This window comes from Hydra viridissima, unplaced genomic scaffold, assembly GCF_058129835.1.
Source record: "Hydra viridissima isolate aposymbiotic clone 2 unplaced genomic scaffold, HvirCarnegie_v1 scaffold_2, whole genome shotgun sequence".
Lineage (NCBI taxonomy): Eukaryota > Metazoa > Cnidaria > Hydrozoa > Anthoathecata > Hydridae > Hydra > Hydra viridissima.
This window is the reverse complement of record NW_028324301.1, coordinates 18034-43508: the sequence shown is the minus strand read 5'-3', so window position 1 is coordinate 43508 and position 25475 is coordinate 18034. Positions and strand designations below refer to the sequence as shown.

Here is a 25475-nt window from a genome sequence, read left to right as displayed (position 1 = left end):
AACAATTTTATGCAAATGAACAATTCTTGTTTTATCATAGCATTTAATACGGCTACATGTATTGTAATATTTGCTCATAGATTAGTCACTGTCTTCATCTAATTAAACTAAAAAGTCATTACAGTATAAACATTAATAAAATAGACTCTTAAGTTCTTTTTCTACGCAAGCTAAATGTGCCCATAGATGGCAGATGAACACTGAATTCACTCTGCACTTGGAAGTCTGTTTGAGAAAGGTTTGAGGCATCTAAGACAAAAAACATCTTCAATTTGATCCTCAATGTCATAACCCTCACCTTTCTTGTTTGGCTTCTTTCTCTTAGTTGGACAAGATTGAATCTTGCTGGCTTTAAAATTGTTTGAATAGCTACTTTTGGTGGAGAATAGTTTTTTAGTATGTGTTTTATTTTTTTTGTTTTAAAGCCCTTTCTTTTCCTTCTTTTGATGTCTTCTGTTCATATTTTAAGGCTTTCTTAATAGCAGTATCTGTCAATATAGCAGAAATTCGTTTCCAAATTTCAGGCCTATTTTTTTCTGTTCTCTAGACTTAGCTTTTTCCAAAGGCTTTACTTCTTCAGGAGTTGGTAAAAGTAAAGGGTCTGGAAAATTTTCTTCCTTCGAAGTAGACAGAGAGAGAATCGATTTATTAAGATTTGTTTGTTTGGAAGTGTTGTAATCTGCAGTGGAGAAACCAATATCAGGATCTGATTTATCTGATGTATGCAACATCAAAAAGTCACTTCCTGAAAAAAATATCTTTGTTAATGGGTAAACTCCTGTTACTTAGAAGCCACTCATTATGTTCCTTGGAGTTATAGGATTAAAAAGTGCTGTTCTTAGTATACCAGGTACATCATAGATATTCATAGGTCGTTTGTTTACCGTTATTCACGCACCACACGCTGAGTTAAACTTTTAAAAAGGATTTTAAGCACTATTCAATGGTTGTAGCTAAGGGCTACAGTTTACTGGAAAGGATAAAAGTGTGATCCCATCTTCTATGCAAAAATCAAGAACTGGTGCATCAAGATGAGAGCTGTGGTTGTCAATCAAAGCTAGACAAGGACGGTTGGTTATGGTTTATGGTTGATTACTTAAAAACCATAATTAAAAACATAGGTCTTCAAGTTTCTGCCAAGAGATTCACATTTAATGTTCAGTGAACAAGTTTTTTCATCAGAAACTTTAAGAAATGTTTGCAAAAACTGAAAAATCAAAATCGGAAATCAAATGTCAGCATTAATTAACTAAACATGAGGAAAAGTAACGTAGAACTAAATGAACGAGAAACAGTGACATAAGTTTAGCAGCTATTTACAAATACAGATGCTCAGAAAAAGTTGACCAAGCGTCTGCTACGCACGGGTATCGAACCCCGACACCAAGCGTGCACCACTGCTCATTAGCCCGATCTTTTTCTTTAATGAGAAGAGCAAGAAAAATGTATGATAAAAATTTACTATTGTTCGCAATCATCTTATTTAAATGCTTGACTTTTCCTATTGACAGTTTCAAATCCAGCGGCATCTGATACATATTTATGTATGTCAAAAATTCAACAAAATTAAATCGAATATTATTACTATATCTTGATAAAATGATTTACCATTTTACTTTTTATTACTAATTTTATTTATCTAGCAAATGGAAATACTTTTTCTTTGTGCAATGAATGCATTTCAATAGTTATTTCAATGTCATTACTTCAAATGCAATTTTAATGTAATTAATTCTAATGTAATTATAAAATTAAATACAACAAATTATACTTGTATCATAATTTTAGTATGGGGCACCTTGATCCTCAGATTAACCAGCCCCGTGTAAGAGAGATCAAGGAACCCCTATAGGTATTCTTCATGTAATAATGGCTGTATATCGCTGATAAATAAAATTCAACGGCGAAATCATATCATAAAATATACGTCGATAAAGTACCTAGTGACTGCAGTTGATATTTTACAAATATTTAACATAGTAACAAAAATGTATGAATAATTCTCATGTTCATCAAATTTACTTTTTATCGCGATAATCCAATTTTTGTTTCTTAAAATTCGTAATCGATTTTTTGACAAAACAACAACGAAAATAAATAGCCGGAAGTATATGCTGATAGTATCTTATGACGTCACGCAGATTTAATTATAAATAGATAAAGTAGCGCTAAAAGATCAAGCTGCCCCAGAGATCAAAAAGCCCCCAACTCCCCTATTTAGGAAAGTTTTTCTGTCATCCAGCCTGAGAAGTGGGCTGATCTATCACACCCTATTGGTGTGATAGATCACGAATAAAATGGGACTTAAAGTTAACTCTCGGAAAGATAAAATATACGGGCAAACTATTGCCAATCGCACTAACCGCCAAATTGATAGTCACTAAAACTCCTCTTTCAGCAGATGTTACTCGACCTATCTGGCGAAAGTCTCTGCGAGTAACGATAAGGTCTGGTTGTTGCACAGTTGTGATTCCGGTCTCATCAATTTTCCACATGTCTGCAGGGATCACTTTCAAGCTTGTCAAAACTTTACTTAAGTTGTCAAAAAACAATTTAACATTATGCTGATTAAACCTAGTGCAGCAGGCTAAACTTGTTGCTTGAGGAGAACAAATAAAAAGTTTTTGATGCCACTTCAAGAATCCTGCACACAATCACACCCTGCAATTTGTAACTCTGCCCATGATTGGGGAATTATTCAGCTGCAGGCAAGAGCATATGTAGAAATAATATATACTATGGTCTTTCTCCTCAGGAGAAAGACCATATTATGTGTCATTTTCATGCAAAAGGTGTTGTTGAAGCAAGTCTTCCTGCTCAGGTTCAAATACCTGCAAAAAAAATAATGATAGCCTACACATTGAATAAACATTTTTTAAAACTATTCCAATTGTTTTTTATATTGAACCATGTGTGGATGGGTCTTTACTTTTGATATAGAAACAAACTATCAAATTTAAATCAGTAATTAAACACAAAAACTAATATATCTGATACCATTTAGTGAAGCAAAAACTGTTCCAAGGTTTTCTGTTTGATTTAAGATGTTGTAGATCTCTTAGTGTTATTGTTTCTTCATTAACTTTATTAGGCTCAGGCGTTTCAACAGTATCAACAATCTGGCATTCATTTTTATTATCAGAAAATGAAGAAACAACTGAGTTCTCATGAATCACTTCAGTTTGAACTAAAGTATTACTAGAAGAAGGTAATCAATTGTACTTAATATATTATACCTTCCAAAAGTCTTCTGTGGTATTTTGAACTCTATGCTAACTTTTCTAATTGATCTTTTTTATTTTTTAACTTGTATTACTGCAAAAAAGATTATAAACTGCGACACTTTTCCTCGTTCTGACTTGCAAACATAGTTTCGCACCGTTAGTTACGAATAGTACACATAGTTACGTTACATTATACTTTGATTATGCAATTCTACATTTTTAATGTAGAATTGTAGTGAAACTTAAATGTAAAATACTATATTCCAAACTTAAACTTTTTAATTTTGCTTTTTTAAATATATTACATATTAATTACAAGTTAGTTACTTATGCTTTTTAATATGAAATTTTCATATCATAATACACATGCACACATACATATGTAAGATATATATGTATATATATATATAAAAGAAATATAAATGTTTATATATATTTAGTAAAACAGGGTAGAATGAAATAGTTATGACTATGCTTATTCTTTTGTTCTTAATTATTTATTGAATACACTTTTTGCACGTATTTTTTGATCAAGTCGTAGAGGATTTTTTTCTGAATAAGATGATATCAAAGTTTAATTCAAAAAAAAGATTTTTTTTGATAATTTGTTACGTTTTCGAATGCGTGATATCTTTTTTCTTTTTTTGAAAAATGATTATAAAACTCTCGGAAACTAAACTTCATATTAATGAACTTAATAAGTATACTGGTAGAACTTTTTACGCTGGTCAAGAATCTTTTTACAAAATTAAATTTGCTATTCAGGGAAAAATGTTATGAGATAAAAACGAAAACGGAGACATGTGGGGTTGAATAAAATACGCGAATTGCAACACCAAGGTCAATCTCATTTGTTTCCTAATGGTACTCCAGGGAGAGATTGGTATAAGCTTTTCATAAACCGGTGGAGTCATAAGGTAAGCATCAGGGCCGCACTATGCATCGCTTAGCGGAAATAGGATTTTGTGCATATTTTTTAGTGATTTTTCATATTTAAACTTTTTAAGTTTTTTTTTTTGCATTTAGTTTTTAACTCTTTATAAAAAAAAAATTGTTTTAAGTTTTTTTAAACTTCTGACATCTTAAGGGTTTTTTTGAGGTTTTAAAAAACTCGCATTTTTGTTAAAATCCTTTCAAAGTATATGATAAGTGTTAAATTTCTATATTATTTTTATGCGAAATTAAAATAATCATGTATTTAATTGAATGTAAAACTAGAAATAGAAAAAAAGGGTTTTGGCATAGCATTTTTTTGCTGATTTTTTGATTTCTTAAACATTGATTGATTTGAGCATGTGGTCACAGAGGTCGCTTCGTTTTTTTTGAATAAAATATAGCTACTGCGAATTGAATTTACTGCCATGCAAAAAAATTGAGGCGACCTCTGTGACCTCATGCTTAAAAATCATTTTTACTATTGTGAATTTTATTCAAAAACCGACTAAATTCTGTGAAGTAAATGAAAATTCCGTAGTTCAACAACTTCCGGTAAGTTTTTATTTGATTCAGTTTTACCTTGCGATGATTTTTATTAACTATCAAAATGGCTACATTCACTCTTCGTCAACTTTTAACACATACATTTCCCCCAAGGCATATATTCTTAAGAAAAAATTTTAAAGCCTGAGCAAAACTTTTGGAGTCTAAGTTTATTGCACTAAATAATGCTGGTTGTATGGTTAGTTTCAAAATTTTTCGGAGACTAGCTTTTGAGTTGATAAAAAACTTTAACAAATGTGGAAAAAAAAGCAGTTTGTTCTTCACTAAATACAAAGATTTTCTGGATAAAAAAATAGAATACAAATCATATGTCTGGTAAGTTTTTTATTAATTCTAAAATAAAATGTTACATATATATATATATATATATATATATATATATATATATATATATATATATATATATATATATATATATATATAGCTTAGAAACAGATCCTGAGCAACAGATAAGGAAATATGAGGAGGGACAACTTATTTTAAAAGAGGGTGAAAAGCTGATTCAGCAGGGTAACCTGCTCATCAAGCAGGGTGAACAAAAAATGAAGGAGGGCCAATTAATACTTGAAGGTCTTAGACTGAAGTTAAACAGGTACGTATGTGTGTATTTATATATATATATATATATATATATATATATATATATATATATATATATATATATATATATAAAGTTAAAAGTTGTACACACATTTTATACATGTTTTAGGAGAAATACTGTAACAATGGGAACACCTGAAGCACCAAAACCTAGAAAATCTTTTTTAGAACTTACAAGTAGGATGAAACGTAAAAGAACTGATAATCTTCAGGGAAAAGAACTGGAAGAAATTCAACATGCTGTAAAAAGGTTAGCCTCTAATCCCTCTACTGCACCCAGGTCTAATTTATATGGTCCAAATTTATCATTGCATACTTTTTGCAATTTGAGACTAACAGACAGAACATGGGCTGAATTTCAAAAAATTGTTACACAAAATCATCATCTTGTTCCTCCAGGTTTAACCAAGTTAAAAGAATACAAAAAATTGACATATCCAGAGCAGGTGAAATATTCAGAAACTGAAGTAAAATGTAGTCTATTCAATATGATCAAACATTCAGTTTCTAGAGTGTTTGAGTATCTTTTGGAGGATGATGATAATTTTATTAAATTTTTAGCACAGGAGGAACGTGATAACATATATGTTATTTGCAAAGTGGGTGGTGATGGTCAGAGTGACCAATCTGAATTTCAGAATGCAGCAACTATGAAGAGAGGTGTGGATGATTCCACTGTGTATAGTATAGTGTTTGTACTGTTGGAGATTCGAAGTGGAAAAAAGATACTATGGAAAAATTGTAATCCAAATAGTCCAGATGCAACCCGTCATCTTATGTTTTGTTTTGCCAAAGAGACTACTAGTTTTATTCAAGAGAAGTTTGAACATTTACAAAATGAAATTTTGTCTTTAGAGAATATTAAGTTTACACTTCATGACAATACTTTTGTTATAAATTCAAGTTTGTCAACTATTTATACCACAATGAATGATGGTAAAACACTTAATGCTGTGGTATCAAAAATGCTTAAAAAAAATATAGCATCTCAGTGCTGTCATGTATGTCAAGCAAGTCCTAAGGAGTTTAATTTGGAAACCATTTGGAATAAAGATAAAGATGTAGACAAGAATATATTGAAACTTGGAATTTGCAGTCTTCATTTGTGGATATGCAGCATGGAGTGGGTTTTCAATACTGCTTGCAAACTTCCAGCAGTGAAACAAGGAAGAAAAATTCCAGCAAAAAACAGCCAAGAATTTATTGAAAACAAAAAAAAATTCCAGCACTTATTCAAAATACAATTAAAAATAAGGGTATCTTTTGTCAGGAAGGGAAGTGGTACATCCAACACTGGCAATGTTGCACGAAAATTCTTTAATAATCCATCTGTGACTGGAAGAATTCTAAATTTGAATACCACTATGATCAAACTATTTAGGGACCTGCTAATTGATATAAATAGTACAACCGCAAGACCGGATGTGAAAATTTTCAAGCAGAAATCTGAACGTCTGTTTGGTCTCATTTCTAATGATCAGTTTTTAAAAGCCATTCCAATGTCACAGTCTGTGCATAGAATGGTAGTTCATGGTGTTTCTTTTATTAAATATTTTAAGTATCCAATAGGTTCTTTGTCTGAGAGTGCCATTGAAGCCAGGAACAAAGCCAACAAAACTGCACGAGTAGGTCATGCACGATTAACTTCTTTTGCTGAAAATACTAGGGATACAGCTAATTATTTATTTATGACATCTGACTTGTACCTATATTGTAAGAAGAACAAAATGCAAGAGGTATAAAAGCTATACTGCAAGAAGATTAAGCTGATAACTGTTCTTAAGGTAAATATTGGAGAAAGCTATGTATATCTTTAAATTTAAATATTTAATGTTATCGTTTAATTTTATTAATGATACATTTTAGGTGCTGGTGGTAGCCAATCTGATATTTCTGAGATCTTTTTACATAATCAAACAGTATGTTTTTTTTTATGCTTGCAAAAAAAAAAAAAAGTACTAATTGTTAGAAAAGTTGAAACATAAGAATCCCAAACTTTCAAAGTGCAATTCATGAAGGCTTGTTGTAAATATTAAATGTTGCTCCACATAAGGATTGCTGAGATACGTTTAGAGTAAAAATTTTAATTATATTTCAATTGTATCTATTTATTACAATGAATACAGTTTTTTCTTGAATGTATAATTATTAGAATTAGAATTTGATAGATAATTTCTATAATAAATAGTTTATATCTTAAACTATACTATTTATTAAAAAAACTTTTCAAAACTTTAATGTGTGTTGTTAAATAATTTTAGGAAGATAAAGAGTAATGGTTCATATTATAAAAAGAAATCAAGGAAGCATCATTAAACCATGCAGCTGTAGTTGATAAGCAACTTTTAATAAACGGCTATTTTCATAGCCACATATTGTTAAAAACCTAAAAACGACTATTTTCATAGCCACATATTGTTAAAAACCTATTTTAGCATCAGAACCTCTATTCTGCATTTGAGGGGAATGGAACTACTGGAGTATTTATTTTACTTTTATTTATAATAAAATACTTATGTTATTTCCTTTTTTATTTAACATGAAAATATAAGTTGGAGACTAAAAATGCCTGTAACCCCTAAAAAAGATAAACTGATATATCAGACTTAAATAGAGACTTAAAACTGATATATCAGTTTTAAATATCAAAAACTATCGGTTTTATATCTTTTTAATCAAAAATCGAATTAGTCCGGATAAACCAACTAAAAAACCGGAATAAAACCGGTTTTAAAAAAGACCGGACTTTTTTTATAAATATATATAAAAACAAACAATTTCTCATAATTGATGCTTTGTTCAAAAAATTACTTCAAAATGTTAAACAGTTCTCTAGTTATAAGGCTATTTCCTTTTTTTTCTATCAGCGCCACGCATAGTGGGCCGTAGGCAATATTTCATCACTCAGAGCCGCTTCTTGCACACAAGGAATAGTTGCAAAGTATTTCAAAACACTGCAAAAAGAATTCAACGAAGCAGGAATCGATGAAAGTACTTCATTGTGGAACTTTCATGACATTGGATTTTCTGGTGATCAACGCAAGCAACATGTAGTTTGCCGGTGTATTGCAAAAAGACCATTGAAATTGGTTGGCAACAAAAAAATAATCCATTAAACAGTTGGAAAATGCGTCAATGCTGCTAGTAATTGTCTTGCTCCATATATTATTTTTAAATCAAAAAAACGCCTGTACAGCAATTGTTGCTTAAGTGGTCCAGACGATGCCGTTTACGCCGCATCTCCGTCCAAATGGATGGAAGATAAGCAATTTTTGAATTGGCTCACTGGCGTGTACAGTGGTGGCCAAAAGTCTTGGAACAACATATTTTATGTTCTGATAAATTTTTATACTAAAAATATTAGATACTTAGAATATAATAACATAGAATATAAATACTTAGAACTTATTTATTTTTTTATTTATCTTACTGTTATCGTTTATTATTTTTAGTATAAAAATTTATCAGAACATAAAATATGTTGTTCCAAGACTTTTGGCCACCACTGTATGTTCTTGCCATTAAAAATATTCCTGGTAATTAGTTTAACCTTTACTTTAATCAATTCATTACTTAATTAAGTAAACCTAATTATAGTTATCCAATTATAGGTATTCATATTTTTGTCGTAGATGGACATGTGACACATGTCCTCTATCTGCAAATAAATCAAGCAACAACAACAACTCCAACAACAATAACAGCTGCAAAGCAAGTGAAGTGTAAAAAGTGCCGTAAAGTTTTAGGCGAAGCTTCAACAAGTCAATACATGGAATGGTATCAGTGTGAAAATTCGAAATGCAAGGCTTGGCTTTGTTAAACATGCATACCAAAGCGATATGTGAAAAGCGTTGGGTTTTATTGCACCAAAAAGTGCCGCACAAGTGACAACTCAGCTCAACCTCTAGTACCTCTTCACGACTCAACATCATCACAAAAACAAAGTTTTTTTTATTTGGTTGTTTTTAATTGTTATTATTGGTTGTTTTTTAAATTGTTATTATTGGTTACTTTTTGTTTTTTTTAGTTATGTGTTGTTTTAATTACACATAGACTTGCGTATTTCATTCTCCCCGAATGTGAAGGTAGAATGAAACAACTCTTTTTTTCAATTACATAAACTTTATTAAAAAACAAAAAAAATTTTTTTACTTGATTTGTATATATTTAAATACAGCTCAAAGTTCTCACAACTTTAAAAAAAAACTAAACTAAAAACCTTTTTCCCTTAAAAAAAAGTTAAAGTTCTTCACTAAATCATTTGACCCCATTTTACTCAATATATATATATATATATATATATATATATATATATATATATATATATATATATATATATATATATATATATATATATATATATATATATATATATATATATATACACACACACTTCCGTATCTCCTGCTCAGGGTCTGCGGTTATGCTATACAGTTACAGAAAAATATATCTGGACAAACTACTTTTAGGTATAATTCTATACTAAATGAAAGAAACCTCATACTGTTATATATATTTTTGGAACTCTCGGCAAGCTCTTTCTAATTGTACCATCAAACATTTACAACATTAGCTAGATGTCTCTTTTGGTAAGAAAAACTAAAATGACTGTGGAAAAAAGTATCCGGACAAAAGTATTTTTTCTTTTTAGTAATTTATTTCTTTAATACTTAGCCCATACTCCTTTATAAGTTAATACTTTGTCAATTCTCTTAGGCATCAACTCAACGAGGCTCTTACACCTCATTAAATCTAATATCGTCTTTTTTCATCAATATAAACTTACCGATTTCTTCCTTTACTACTTTCCATCGGTTTTCTATAGGATTCAAGTCTGGGCTTTGTGCTGGCCAATCTAACACTTCGATGTTTTTGCCTTAGAGCCAGGCTTTGGTATTTATTTGTCGTATGTTTTGAATCACCATCTTGCTGGAATAAGAATTCTCCGTTGAATAACTCTCGAGCAGATAATTGCATATGATTATGAAAGTATTCTAACATACTTAGGGGAAGTCAATGTATCCTTTATAACATGAATACGCCCCACACCATTCCATCTGCGGCAATCCCAGGCCATGACATACTTGTCATGCTTTATTGTCTGTTTAACATGCTTTTGTTGCATTAATTCACCTGGTCTTCTCCATGTCCAACGTCTACCGTTTGAACCATTAAGGCATATTTTAGCTTCGTCCAACCATAATACTTTCTTCCAATTATCAACCGTTCAGTTTTGATTCTTTGCAAACGCAAACCTCTTTGCATTTGCTCTCACACAATTCTCAAACAAAGTGATTATTCATATATATATATATATATATATATATATATATACACTGCCGCTCATGGAAGTTAGGACAAAAAATATTTTTTCAAAAGAACAATATTAAAATGTAATAAAGTTATAAAATTATTAACTTATATTAGTAAAATTCATGTTTATATAAAAATTAATCAAGTTAAATAAAACTTGTATAAAAAAGTTCTAAATTAAGTTTATTTTAATGTAAATACATTAAAATAACATAAATTGTACACGCAAGTAAAAGTCAGTAAAAAAGTAAAAAAATTTTAAATTAATAAACAGAGAACCCAGAAACATATTAAATTCACGTATGAACCTGTATTTTACATTATTGATTCAAATCTTTTAAGTTTGTCATTTAACTAGTATTTCTATTGTTTACTGAGTTTTTATATGCAGATATTTTGTGTATTTTGTGTTAGTGTTTTAAAAATATATAAAAAGGTGTAATTAAATTTATTTTTTTTAGTGTAAATTCAAAATATTGAAAAAAATATGCCTAAAGGTAAGCCAATAAGTGTAGAAAAAAGGGCAGCAATACTCACTTTGCTTCAAGAAGACTATACAGTTAGAAAAATAGCTGAAAAATTAAATCTTAGTAAATCAACAGTTAGCTATACAATTTGTCGATATCGAGAATCTGGAAGTTTGGAAGACAGAAATCGTCCAGGTCCTTCTCGCATAACAACAAAAACTGATGACTGTCGTATAAAAGTCATCAGTAAACGTAATCGAATGTTAACTGCTCCACAAATAACAGCTATTTTCAACTGTGATCGAGAAAAAAAAGTTTCTGTCAGTACAATCAAACGAAGGTTGCAAAAAGCTAATTTGCATGGTCGTGTTGCTATCCGAAAACCATATCTACGAAAAGGTAATCGACAGAAGAGATTCCGTTGGGCACAGTTCCACAAAAATTGGACGATGGATGAATGGAAACAAGTACTCTGGACCGATGAGTCAAAATTTGAAGTTTTCGGAAATAAGCAAAGAGTTTACGTCAGAAGATCTGCTGAAGAAAAAATGCTAACTCAATGTCTGGTTCCAACAGTAAAACATGGTGAAGGCTCTGTGATAGTTTGGGGTTGTTTCTCTCTGGGTGGAGTGGGAGATTTGCGTAAAATCGATGGTATAATGAGAAAAGAACATTATAGAGATATCCTGGAAACAAGTGCGATCCCTTCGAGACTTCGATTAATCGGAGATAATTTTATTCTGATGCATGATAATGACCCTAAACATACTGCATTGTTATGTAGAAATTATTTAGAATCAAAAAAAGCTGAAAATGTATTACGTGTAATGACCTGGCCTCCCCAAAGCCCAAACCTCAACCCCATTGAGTTACTTTGGGATGAACTGGATAGAAAAATTAGAAGTGTATGTCCAACATCAAAATCTCATTTATGGAACATTATAGAACAGGAATGGATTAATATTCAGAAAGAAACAATTAGAAAATTAATTGAAAGAATGCCGAGAATAGTTAAAGCAGTTATTAAATCAAAGGGTGGTTTTTTTGACGAAAAGAAAATTTAATTATTATAATGGTTTTTGTAAATTTTTATTACATAAAACTGACTAATAATATATTTTATATTGAAAATGTATAAAAAATATAACTTTTATTAATATAAATCAAAAATTCTATAACGTAATTACATGCTAATATTGCTTTTTTGAAAAAATCTCCATTGTCCTAACTTCCGTGAGCGGCAGTGTATATATATATATATATATATATATATATATATATATATATATATATATATATATATATATATATATATATATATATATATATATATGAACACCACACTGGAAAAACGATCAGGCTACATTTTTGCTTTTTCGGGTATTTGCCCCTGTTATATTCAGGTTTAGTTTAACTATATAATAATTGACGATGTAACTAGAAAACCAATCAAATTACACAGGTATTTAGCTTAACAAATTTTTCTGTAACTGTATGACATAAACGCAGACCCTGAGTAGGAGAAAAGGAAGTAAGAGGGAGGACAATTTATTTAAAAGAAGGTGAGAAGCTAATTTAGCAGGGTTACGAGTTCATCAAGCAGGGCAAGCAAAAAATGAAGGAGGGTTAATTAATACTTAAAGCTCATGGTAATAATTATAAACAGATACATATAATGCGTTAGTGTTTGTATGAATGTTTATGTGTGTGTGTGCGTGTGTGTGTGTATGTTGTGTGTGTGTGTGTGTGTGTGTGTGTGTGTGTGTGTGTGTGTGTGAATGTGCGTGTATCTAGGTGTTAGAGGTTGTCAATTTGAGGAAATTCAAATCTAATATGCCATACACTTTAGATTTGATGCAAATGTTAAAAAAACAACTCCCAAAATCTTTCAGCTTAATAGGTCCACTCTATCCTTACCCCCTGAGCACTATTTTAGAAAAAAAGTTCTAAAAACCAGCCGTTTTTGCATGTCCAGGGGAAAAGTTAAATGAAAAAAATTTGAAATTTTTTTTTTTCAGGGATGTTTATTTTTACCTATATATTTTAGCAAAAAGACATGGTATCGTCATTTTTTCTACTCAAATGACATATTATCGTCCAACAGAGCAAGAGGAATCATTGTTGAATCTAAACACCAACTATGTTTGTAAAGAGAGTTTAAAACTGCATCGACAGCATCTGGTTTGGCACTAAGTTTTTGGTACTGTTGCATTTGGTGTTTTGCTTTTATATCAAGAAAGGGAGCTCCAATAGCATCATTTGCCTGTAAATACCTTTTGGAATAAAAGCAAACTGTAAATTCACTTATTGGCGTTATACCTGTCTTGAATTTATTGTTCTGGTTTACAAACTCAAGATGGCTGGAAAAAAGCTGTAGCTTTAGGTAGTAAAGTGCTTTGGATAAGAACCTAACGTGATGAACTGCTTCAGGTTTTTTTAGTGTTAATGAAGAAAGGTAAATTACGACGAGTTCTGCAAGCTCCTTTCTATTCTCTTATAAAATCTTTATTTTCTTTTCCCTTTGTAATGTTTTCTTGTCAAAAGTTCAAAAACTCTAGCGCAGCTTTCTCAAGAATGGTTCTCCTTGCTACTTTCCAATCCAACTTTATCAGTTCTGCTTGATTGCAATAAAAATCAGGATTTTTAAAAGTTGTTTTTAATTTTTTAAAAATGGGATTATCTAGTCATGCGGAATGTTCATCTGAAACTGAATTACAAAAATGAACCATTCTTAATTCACATACATGATGTCTGCATGCAATAAGTAAAAGATATATGTCCATATTGTTGGATATTCTAACTAAAGAACCTTTCTTTAACCCAGTACTTGCAGTTGTTTCAAAACATATTCCTCCTACATTGGATTCAAGGTTCTACTCCTTAAGAAGGTCCATTGCACCATTACACTGACATTCACCAGAAGATGATAGTAAAGGAAGTAATCCAAGCAGGTGTGTCTCATCTTCAATATATACGAGTACAGCCCGTCTATCAGTTTTAATTTTTTTTCCTTTGTTTAGTTCAATTAATGTTTTGCCACCAAAATGCACTATGCATGGGTATGGGGATTCATTCATTGCTTGTTGAACATCTTCTTTTGATATCTCGCATATATTAAGATTTGCATGTTTCCTTTTTCTAGCTGCTGTAGACTGGCTACATTTGAAACTTGTCAAATCAGCTTCTGATTGAGTTAGAACTGCACCTGCAACTTTATGTAAAACACTTGGAGAAATATCACTGATTGTAGCAATAAGAGCAACATTACCAGCAAAAACATCTATGAGAATTTCAGCAGTGACTTTTTGTTGTGAAGCTTTTCTTTTAAACCACTCTCCATGATCAAAATCAGTATCACTGAAGGAGTCCTCACTAGTATCTTTAATAATCTCAACATTAGTCGTACCCTTTAATTCTTTATACCGTTGTTTCACTTGCAGCTTTCTCTTTCTGCTACTCTCCATTGGCTAAAAATATAACAACTCACCACTTATTAATTTAACGTAATTATACGAGAGATTGAAATAGTGAGTGAACATTGTTTAGCTAATTTTATTGTAAACCGTTAGAAACCGTTAGAAAATTTTATTGTAAACCGGTTAGAAAGCCTAGAAATCCTCATGCTTGTCTAAACCAGATCTTTTTTTTACATGTTTTATTGTATTCCTAAGATCAGGAATGCCAGCCAAGAATATTTTGTTTAGGTAAATCTTGCTGCTTTGCCAAATCTGCAGTGGAACCCCTTCTTTCATGCTTTCTAAGTTTTGAATATTCATTGTCCAGATTTGAAAGATTTTTCACTAGTCTTTGATTGTTTAGTTTAAAAAATCCAGCATTAATCTATGGCGCTTTTACCTTGACCAAAATACAATGACATTTAGTTTTTATTGCACATCTTTCAAAGTTTTTCTGAGGAGAATAAGCAAGAATAGTAGTGATGTTCATCTGGAAGTTATTGCTGGACCTATTCAGATTTTGAATGGCTATAGAAATTTAGAGGAGCAGTATGCAATACTTGCAAATAAAACAACTTTAGTTAGTAAATAGCTCATATTTTCTATTTCAAGTTCAATATCCTGTAATTTAAAATTTGGCTATTATTTTAAAATTTTTATTCAAGACTGTTTGTTTTGATGTCAAAAATAGGTTTTGCTTTTACTGAATAAACAGAATTTATATTTTGATTTGAAATTGGAATTCCATATCTATTTAAAAAATGCATTTTTTAATAATTTATTTGAAGTTTCACCTTCTTTCACGAATTGGGGTAACATCTACTATAGATACTTCAAAAAATCTCTTGAAACAGCTTTTTTCTAATTTTATTGTGTCGCATTTAAGTATGGATGGAAAAGGCACACTTAAAAAGCTTCCATTTAGAGACGCTGCTTTATGTCAACTTGTTGTTGGTAAAGTGTTAACTTTTTTGTTTAACTAAAATCAAATTCAGGTTATAATTCTATTCTTTAATGTACTTCAAATCTTAAACACCATTAAAACTATGCAAATAATTTTTGAAGGGTATGATATAAACCTATGATACATTGAACAGGGCTTTCAAAGAGCATAGCGCCATCTGATTAAATTTTTTAAATATTTCTAAAATGATTAGCAGGATATAAAAGTAGTGAAGCAATTTAAACGATTTTGTTAAACTTTTGGTGCTCTATTTTCTCACGGCTCCTCTTTTACATCTGTTGATTTTTTGTATTTAGTTTTTGCATCCATTTGCTAAAATCTTTGGACCCTAAATCCAACATCTAGTATTAAGGTTAATACTGATATAATTGTTTTTAGAATGTGTTATGAAACGTGATTGTAGGTCCACAGAATCGGAAATATATTCATTCATTGGTTCCCTTCTTAGAATGGCTCCCTTCTGTATAGGTGGAACTGGAAAAAGTCATTTAAATACTCATATTTCATATTCTTAAGATGGAGAAGCCGGATTGATCAATATAAGTAAAAATAGTGACAAGATTACCATGAAGACGATTTTGACGGCAATAATGATTATTAAGTTGTCATGAGTTTATAAGTGTTTTAGTCAAACTTAAAAAACAAATACACAAAAATTTTTTGATGTTTAATTCCTTTATACGTATTTAGTGACAATGCATTACTTTTTTTGACGTCGAACTAAAGAAATGCTAAACGTTGTCTGAATTTAAACAACGATCGCTTTAGATTACTTTTAAATACTTAGAACGATTGCTTTATTGAGTTGCTTTTATTACAATTCATATTCACAATGTTTTATGTAAGATAGGCTAGTTAAGTTTTATTTTAACGTTAGGGTTAGTGTTTAGGGTTAGGGAGCCCACGAGGGGCGTCCTTCAATTGTAAACTGCCTTTAGATGCACGTGTCTAGTCGTCTCGTTGCATCGACCTAGAGGAGTTTTCCGACAGGTCTTGCGCTTTGGGCTCAGTTAATCGGCGCTTTTACCTTGGCCGAAATACAATCACATTTAGTTTTTATTTCACACCTTTCAAAGTTTTTCTGAGGAGAATAAGCAAGAATAGTAGCGTTATTTGATGTTCTTGGGAAAAATGATTGGTTGTAAGCTAAGTGCTATAATATTTCCATCCCTGTTGGAAGCGGACACCCTAAATTGCAAAAAACAAGAAATAAAAAGCTTAGCTAAGTTTTTTAGGTTAAGGGATTCATTCTAAAACTAATTATTACCTATAATGGCTGGCTTTGATTCTTCTAAAATGAATAGTTTTTTTTTAGACCTTCGCGTTCTTTTACTTCCTATTTTCTGACCATACATATTTAGAATGATCTATTTAATTTTTACTGATTTAAAAAACCAAACTTAAAATAATAATTATAAGATAATTTACAACTACAACAAATGGAAACATCGAATTGTTTCTTAAGCAGCTAAAGCTGAGTCTCGTCAAATCTCCACTTTGTAGAAATTACTAAACTTTATTGTAGATTTACATTATTAACTGAAAAAGTAAAAAGTATATATTTTGGATATATAGTTATTATTCTTTTTCAATATGTTATCAAATGTTTTCTTATTTTCAAATCTAAATACACAAAAAGGCTTTATTTTAAAAAAAACTACAACACCATGTATTGTTGCTAAAATATATAGGTAAAAATAAACATCCCCGAAAAAAAAAAATTTCAAACTTTTTTCATTTCACTTTCCCCCTGGACATGCAAAATCGGCTGTTTTTGAGAATATTTTTTTTAAAAAAATCCTGAGGTGGCAAAGATAGAGTGGACGTGTTGAGCTGAAACTTTTTGAGATTTGTTTTTTTTTTTTTTTAATTTGCCCCAAATCTAGAGTGTATGGTATTTTAGATTTTAAAATTTCCTCAAATTGACTACCCCTATGTATGCATACACACGCAAACACTCACACACACAAACGCACCCAGTGGCGACACACTCACACACACAAACAGTGGCGACAGCATAAATTGCACACTTTCATGACCAGTTGGTTTTACTTTTTGATACGAACTTTTTTGTATTTATAGCAACTGCTGTTAAGTTGTATAGCATCACCAATGTTCACCTTTTGGAACGGAAAAACTCTTTTGACATTTACAGCTGTCAAAACTGCTTGTTTTGAGCAGTTGTGTTTACCTTTCGGCGGTCATTTTAAATTGCACACATTTACATTTTATTAAAAAAAAAATGAAATTCTTTTATTATATCAAAAGTTTATCATTCTATTGAGTATTTAAAGGATATTCTTGTAATTCATTTAGCAAAAAGAAAAATTCATTATCTATCAACAATGGGACGATGTAAACAAGGAACAGATGTCTTTCAAGGACAAGGACGGGCATTTCGAGATTGAATAATTCTGAAATAGCTTGAAGATTGGGTTGTTCTTGGAAGAAAGTTATCAATGCTATTAATTTATTTAACAACACTGGTTCATTAAGTAACAAATAACGGAAACCAATGTCCGTATTGTAAAACTGAATCTTTTTGAATGGCGCACCGGGAACTAAAGAACAAATAGCTCAAAATTTAAAACTCAATCTGTCTGTCAGCACTGCTAGAAGACGCTTTTCCGAAAATAAGCTATTTGGAAGGGTTGCACGAAAAAAACCATTGGTGACAAAACGTAATCTCGTGAGCCGTTTGAAGTTTGCAAAACGTACTACACAAGGAATTACGTTTTCGGCAAAATGTGCTTTGAATAAATGATTAAATTTAGACTGAAGAGTCTAAGTTTAATCACTTTGGATCAGACGGAAAACAATTTGTTCGTCGGCCCCAAAACCAAGAACCATAAAACATGGTGGTGGCAATATGATAGTTAGGGGCAATTTTCCATGGTATGGTGTTGGTTAGGGTTAGGGTTAGGGTTTGGGTTAGGGTAAGGGTTAAGGGGCCCACGAAGAGCGTTCTTCAATTGTAAAGTGCATTTAGATGCACGTGTCTAGTCGTCTCGTTGCATCGACTAAAAGGAGTTTTCCGATAGGTCTTGCGGTTTGGGCTCAGTTAATCGGTTTGTATCCATTGTAAACACGGTCTCTACCGCTAGAAAATCGTTAACCAGGCGTTTGTGAACTTTAACAACCATCCCTTTGAGTTTAAAACGAACGTTTCCCCAAAAGCCACTCGAGATGGAGGTACTCACGGAGGTTTGCTATGGTGAAAACCCTGTGGTTTGACACCTTCTTTCCTTCCGCAGCGTCGCAAACGCATCGGCCGGTCTCTTAGGTGACGAAAAAACGTCTGATCTTTCGACTGAAATGTTTAACGTACTTAGATGTGTAGAGTTAGTACTATTAGTCGCGTCTGGCCGCTGTAATTTTCTTCGATGCTGTCTTGAAAATTTCGTGACGTCGTTTTCAAACCTCTAGATTCGATTTTAACCTTCGACCTTAAAGTCAATTTTAGCCTTCGGTGTGACTCTGTACAACTTTTGCGGTGAAAAAGCTTGCGCGGAGTCTACAGTTGTATTTAGCCGACAGACGCTGGCAACGCAGAAACAGAATGACTCTTGGGCGGCGCAAACCGAGCGTTCAGCAAATTTCTAGCATTTTACGTCAAAGCAGGCAATCTGCACGACAAATAAAGCTAAATTTCTTGTTGTAACAGTTAGTCACTGGACGTTGGACGAGTGTGTACAGCTGTTTTGCGTCAAAAATCGACCGGTGGCCGGATTCGACTCTTCTTTTCACTCGAAAATCAGAACCTGGCCATCAGTCGTGTATCACCAACGAATGCTTCATATAGTTATTTCTCGAAACAGCAAAAGCTTATAAACGCTTAGAGTGCACATTCGAAAGAAGAAAATCCGTTTAAAAATGATTTATTTTAGGTTGATGAGACTACGCAGTTAAAATATACCTTGAAAACACACCAGCTAAATAAAACCTAAAACAAACAGCTTCGCTGTACTGCTGCCTAAATTGTTAACGGATTGCCAGGAACAACCTTGGTCTGTAATGAATGAGTTCGTTTTTCCAATCGAGGCACTAATCACCGCAGTTATAAAAGTCACCTAAAGTATAAGCTCATCTCTCCATTCAATTAAAACAAGCATCATAGTTTCGGAAAGTTTGCATGCACAACACCACCATCGATGATACCTAAACAAACAGAAAATGAATTACAAAACAGAACCACTGAAATGCAAAACATAACAACGGACAGCTTGTAAAAAGCATGGTGATGAGCTTCTTCAATCCAATCAAGGAACCAAGCACCACAGTTTCGGCAATGGTGCACGTGCAAATCTGCAAACTACGATACTTAATCAAACAACTTCACTGTTTTGCTTAGTTTGAGAACGGATGGCTAAGAACAACCTCGTTAGTGAGTATGAAGTCATCCCTTTATTTAAGGAATTAATAATCAGAGTTTTAAAAGTCTCTTACGTGCGATACTACTATCAACGGTACTTAATCAATTAGCCTCTCAGAATTGCCTAGTTTGAGAACGGAAGGCTAGGAACAACCTTAGTAGTGGGTCATCAGTTCAACTTTTCATTTAAGGAATTAAGCATCTAAGATCTGAAAAATTAAAAGAAGAGCTCTTTGTTAGAAGTTTTTATTTTTATTTTTCCCCAATATCTGTTTTTTCTTTATTCTTTTTTTTTTTTTCTTTAAATGATGGTTTTTTCTTCTTTTATCTATTTATTTTTATTAACTTTATATAACAGGCGCTTTAGGTCGTGCCTGAAACTAACTCTGAAATATTATTTAACGCTTTAAATTGTAATAAATAATTGAACTGAAGAAAATCCTTTTCGTAACGTTAAAATGTAATAAGAACATTTCATCTTTACAAAATACGCTTGTAAAAATGGTTTCACTTTTAAAGTTTGTTGTATATGTCTTTCAATTTAGTGAATCGCAATTTGGATTTTCTTCGGCGCACATCTATTTTATTTGCTTTTTCTTAAGGAAAGGTCACCAGAGTTTTTTTACACAGCTCCTGCAGCATAATCTTTAACAAAATACTCTTTTGAAAAGTTTTACATTGAAATAAACAAAAGCCATTTTCGTAAATAGAGATAAATTAGAGAATAAAAAGTGCATAAACGCCTCGCTACTTTGATGAAGAAGAAACGGATGACTAGATGCAACTTTTTAAATTCGTGTGCCATCTCTTTCGATTAAGGTACTTTTTGAATATTTTTTCAAAGAATAGTTAGCATAGTTTTCCTCTTTTAAATCTAAATCATATTTAAAGGTAGTTTTTGAATATTTTTTCAAAGAAAAGTTAGCGTAGTATTCTTCTTTTAGATCTAGCTTATGTTTAAGGTAGTTTTTAAATATTTTTACAAAGAAAAGTTAGCAAAGTTTAGCTTATTTAGCATGACATCACAAAACACTAAACTCATAAAGGCAAGATATAGTATAAGATAAACGTAAAATAAGATATAGATGAAAGAAATGTTAGGCTGCATAAAATCAAAAACTGCATTGCCTATCATAAACACAAATGTATAGAAAGAGCTTTTAAAGTTCGTTCTTTTCGTTTTTATATTTAGTGAATCGCGATTTGAATTTTCTGAGACGCATATGTCTCTCAGTTGCTTTTTTCTTAAGGAAAAGTCACCAGGGTATTTTTACGCAGCTCCTGCAGCATAATCTTTAACAAAATACACTTTTGTATATCATTCCATTGAAATAAAAAAAAACCATTTGCGTAAACAGAGATAAATTAGAACGCAAAAGTGCATAAAAAGCCTCGCTAATTTGCTATAGAAGAAGTGGATGACTAGGTACAACTTTGTAAATTCGTGCTCTATCTCTATGGATTAAGTTAGTTTTCGAAAGTTTTTTAAAGCAAAATCAGCGTAGCCTTCCTCTTTTAAATCTAGTCTTTTTCTAAGGTAGTTTATAATTAGATTTTCAAAGAAAGGTTAGCGTAGCATTCCTCTTTTAAGTTTAGCTTAAGTAGCTTGGCATCACAAAACACAAAACACAAAAAGACGAGATAAAACATCAAATAAACAAAAAACAAAATATATATAAAATTAAAGTTAGGCTGCATAAAAAACCAGCAACATAATAATCTACTAGGCATGTTTAAATGAATTAAATAAAATCCGTTGCGTATATATGCAAACTAGTGAGAAAAAATGCATAAAATGCCTCGCTACTTTACTGCTGAAGAAGTAGATGATTACATGCAACTTTTTAAAATTATGTGTTATCTCTATCGATTAAGGTAGTTTTCGAAAGTTTTTTCAAAGTAAAAATAGCGTATTTTTCCTCTTTTAAATCTAGCTTTTGTCTAAGGTACTTTATGAATAGATTTTCAAAGAAAGGTTAACAAAGCATTCCTCTTTTAAGTTTAGCTTAAGTAGCTTGGCATCACAAAGCACAAAACACAAAAAAATAAGATAAAACATAAAATAAACGAAAAACAAAATATAGATGAAACTAAAGAAAGGCTGCATAAAAACCAACAACATAATAATCTACTAGGCATGTTTAAATTGAATCAAATAAAATCCTTTGCGCAAATGTAGGTATGTTAGAGAATAAAAGTACATAAAAAGCCTCGCTACTTTGTTAAAGGTAGTTTTTTAATGGTTTTTCAAAGAAATCTTAGCTTAGTTTTCCTCTTTAAAGTTTAGGTTATGTAGCTTGACATCACAAAACACGAAACTCAAAAAAGGAAAAGTAAGATAAAAGTTAATCGTAAAATAAAATATAGGTGAAATAAATGTCAGGCTGCATAAAAGAAAAAGAAAACCTTAACATAAAAATCTCCTATATATGTTTGAATTGAATTAAATGAATTCCTATGCGTAAATATAAGCAAACTAGTGAGAAAAAGTGCATAAAAAGCCTCGCTACTTTGTTGCAGAAAAAGTGGATGACTATAGGCAACATTTTAAAATCGTGTATAGCACAGTTAGGGTTAGGGTTAGGGTTAGGGTTAGGGTTAGGGTTAGGGTTAGGGTTAAAGGGCCCACGAGGGGCGTCCTTCAATTGTAAATTGCCTTTAGACGCACGTGTCTAGTCGTCTCGTTGCATCGACCTAGAGGAGTTTTCTGATAGATCTTGCGCTTTGGGCTCAGTTAATCGGTCTGTATCCATTGTAAACACGGTGTCTGCCGTTAGAAAATCGTTAACCAGGCGTTTGTGAGCTTTAACAACCATCCCTTTGAGTTTAAAACGAACGTTTCTTCAAAAGCCACTCGAGATGGAGGTACTCACGGAGGTTTGTTACGGTAACAACCCTGTGGTTCGCCATCTTCTTTCTTTCCGCAGCGTCGCAAACGCATCGGCCGGTCTCTTAGGTGACGAAAAAACGTCTGATCTCTCGACTGGAATGCTTAACGTACTAAGATTAGTAGAGTTAGTACTAAGAGTTGCATCTGGCAGCCGTAATTTTCTTCGATGATGTCTTGAAAATTTCGTGACGTCGTTTTCAAACCTCTAGGGTCAATTTTAACCTTCGACCTTAAAGTCGATTTTAGCCTTCGGTGTGGCTCTGTACAACTTTTGCGGTGAAAAAGCTTGCGCGGAGTCTACAGTTGTATTTAGCCGACAGACGCTGGCAACGCAGAAACAGAATGACTCTTGGGCGGCGCAAACCGAGCGTTCAGCAAATTTCTAGCATTTTACGTCAAAGCGGACAATCTGCACGACAAATAAAGCTAACTTTCTCGTTGCAACAGTTAGTCACTGGACGTTGGACGAGTGTGTACAGCTGTTTTGCGTCGAAAGCCGACCGGTGGTCGGATGCGACTCTTCTTTTCATTCGAAAATCAGAACCTGGCCATCAGTCGTGTATCACCATCGAATGCTTAATGTAGTGATTTCTCGAAACGACAAAAGCTTGTAAAACAAACAGCATCGCTGTACTGTTGCCTAATATGTTAACGGATGGCCAGGAACAACCTTGGTCTGTAAAGAATGAGTTCGTTTTTCCATTCGAGGCACTAATTACTGCAGTTTTAAAAGTCACCTAAAGTATAAGCTCATCTCTCCATTCAAGAAAAACAAGCATCAGAGTTTCGGAAAGTTTGCATGCACGGCACCACCATCGATGATACTTAAACAAACAGAAAATGAATTGCAAAACAGAACCACTGAATTGCAAAACATAACAACGGACAGCTTGTAAAAAGCATGGTGATGAGCTTCTTCAATCCAATCAAGGAACCAAGCATCACAGTTTCGGCAATGGTGCATGTGCAAATCAGCAAACTGTGATACTTAATCAAACAACTTCACTGTTTTGCTTAGTTTGAGAACGGATGGCTAAGAACAACCTCGTTAGTGAGTATGAAGTCATCTCTTCATTCAAGGAATTAATAATCAGAGTTTTAGAAGTCTCTTACGTGCGATACTACTAATCAACGGTACTTAATCAAACAGCCTCTCAGAATGGCCTAGTTTGAGAACGGAAGGCTAGGAACAACCTTAGTAGTGGGTCATCAGTTCAACTTTTCATTCAAGGAATTAAGCATCTAAAATCTGAAAAATAAAAAGAACAGCTCTTTGTTAAAAGTTCTTATTTTTATTTTTCCTCAACTTCTATTTCTTTTCTTTTTTTCTTTTTTTTTTTTAATGATAGTTTTTCTTTTTTTTTTATCTATTTTGTTCGTTTAAATTAATACAACAGGCGTTTTAGGTCGTTTCTGTAACATTATTTAACACTTTAAATTGTAATAAATATTTGAACAGAAGAAAATCCTTTTCGTAACGTTAAAATGTCATAAGAACATTTCATCTTTACCAAATACGCTTGTAAGAATAGTTTCACTTTTAAAGTTTGTTGTATATGTCTTTTAATTTAGTGAATCGCAATTTGGATTTTTTTAGGCGCACATCTACTTTAGTTGCTTTTTAGAAAGGTCACCAGAGTTTTCTTACACAGCTCCTGCAGCATAATCTTTAACAAAATACTCTTTTGAAAAGTTTTACATTGAAATAAACAAAAGCCATTTGCGTAAATAGAGATAAATTAGAGAATAAAAAGTGCATAAACGCCTCGCTACTTTGATGAAGAAGAAACGGATGACTGGATGCAACTTTTTAATTTCGTGTGCTATCTCTTTCGATTAAGGTACTTTTTGAATATTTTTTCAAAGAAATGTTAGCGTAGTTTTCCTTTTTTAAATTTAAATCATGTTTAAAGGTAGTTTTTGAATGTTTTTTCAAAGAAATGTTAGCGTAGTTTTCATCTATTAAATCTAAATCATGTTTAAAGGTAGTTTTCGAATATTTTTTTAAAGAAAAGTTGGCGTAGTTTTCCTCTTTTAGATCTAGCTTATGTTTAAGGTAGTTTTTGAGTATTTTTTCAAAGAAAAGTTAGCGTAGTTTTCCTCTTTTAGATCTAGCTTATGTTTAAGGTAGTTTTTGAGTATTTTTTCAAAGAAAAGTTAGCGTAGTTTTCCTCTTTTAGATCTAGCTTATGCTTAAGGTAGTTTTTGAGTATTTTTTCAGAGAAAAGTTAGCGTAGTTTTCCTCTTTTAGATCTAGCTTATGCTTAAGGTAGTTTTTGAGTATTTTTTCAAAGAAAAGTTAGCGTAGTTTTCCTCTTTTAGATCTAGCTTATATTTAAGGTAGTTTTTAAATATTTTTTTAAAGAAAAGTTAGCATAGTTTTCCTCTTTTGGATATAGCTTATGTTTAAGGTAGTTTTTAAATATTTTTTTTAAAGAAAAGTTAGCGTAGTTTTCCTCCTTTAGATCTAGCTAATAATTCAGGTAGTTTTTGAATATTTTTTCAAATAAAAATTAGCAAATTATAGTTTATTTAGCATGACATCACAAAATACTAAACTCAAAAAGGCAAGATAAAGTATAAAATAAACGTAAAATAAGATATAGATGAAACTAATGTTAGGCTGCATAAAATCAAAAACTGCATTGCCTATCATAAACGCAAATGTCTAGTGAGAGCTTTTAAAGTTC

General features: G+C 31.8%; 1 protein-coding gene and 2 pseudogenes across 4 annotated transcripts; 2 read left to right on the top strand and 1 right to left on the bottom strand.

Moving 5' to 3' along the window:
• Nucleotides 1–491: 491 nt before the first annotated feature.
• Nucleotides 492–2495, bottom strand: LOC149891411 (uncharacterized; annotated as a pseudogene).
• A 2412-nt stretch (nt 2496–4907) lies between these two features.
• LOC149891410 (uncharacterized) lies at nt 4908–7713 on the top strand. 4 transcript variants are annotated; one of them, XR_016450293.1, is made up of 5 exons: nt 4908–5039; nt 5149–5316; nt 5434–7108; nt 7191–7243; nt 7586–7713. XR_016450293.1 is itself a non-coding variant. In XM_090080532.1 (4 exons), exons 2-3 carry the CDS (start codon nt 5267–5269, stop codon nt 7064–7066), a joined length of 1683 nt encoding a protein of 560 aa, XP_089936658.1. In that variant the 5' UTR covers nt 4908–5039; nt 5149–5266; the 3' UTR covers nt 7067–7108; nt 7191–7298. The 4 variants fall into 4 exon arrangements, 2 of the variants coding, with proteins under 2 accessions (XP_089936658.1, XP_089936657.1); XR_016450292.1 differs by having other exon boundaries at nt 5434–7243; XM_090080532.1 differs by lacking the exon at nt 7586–7713 and having other exon boundaries at nt 7191–7298.
• Nucleotides 7714–14974: 7261 nt separating this feature from the next.
• Nucleotides 14975–16124, top strand: LOC149891409 (uncharacterized; annotated as a pseudogene).
• Nucleotides 16125–25475: the final 9351 nt, after the last annotated feature.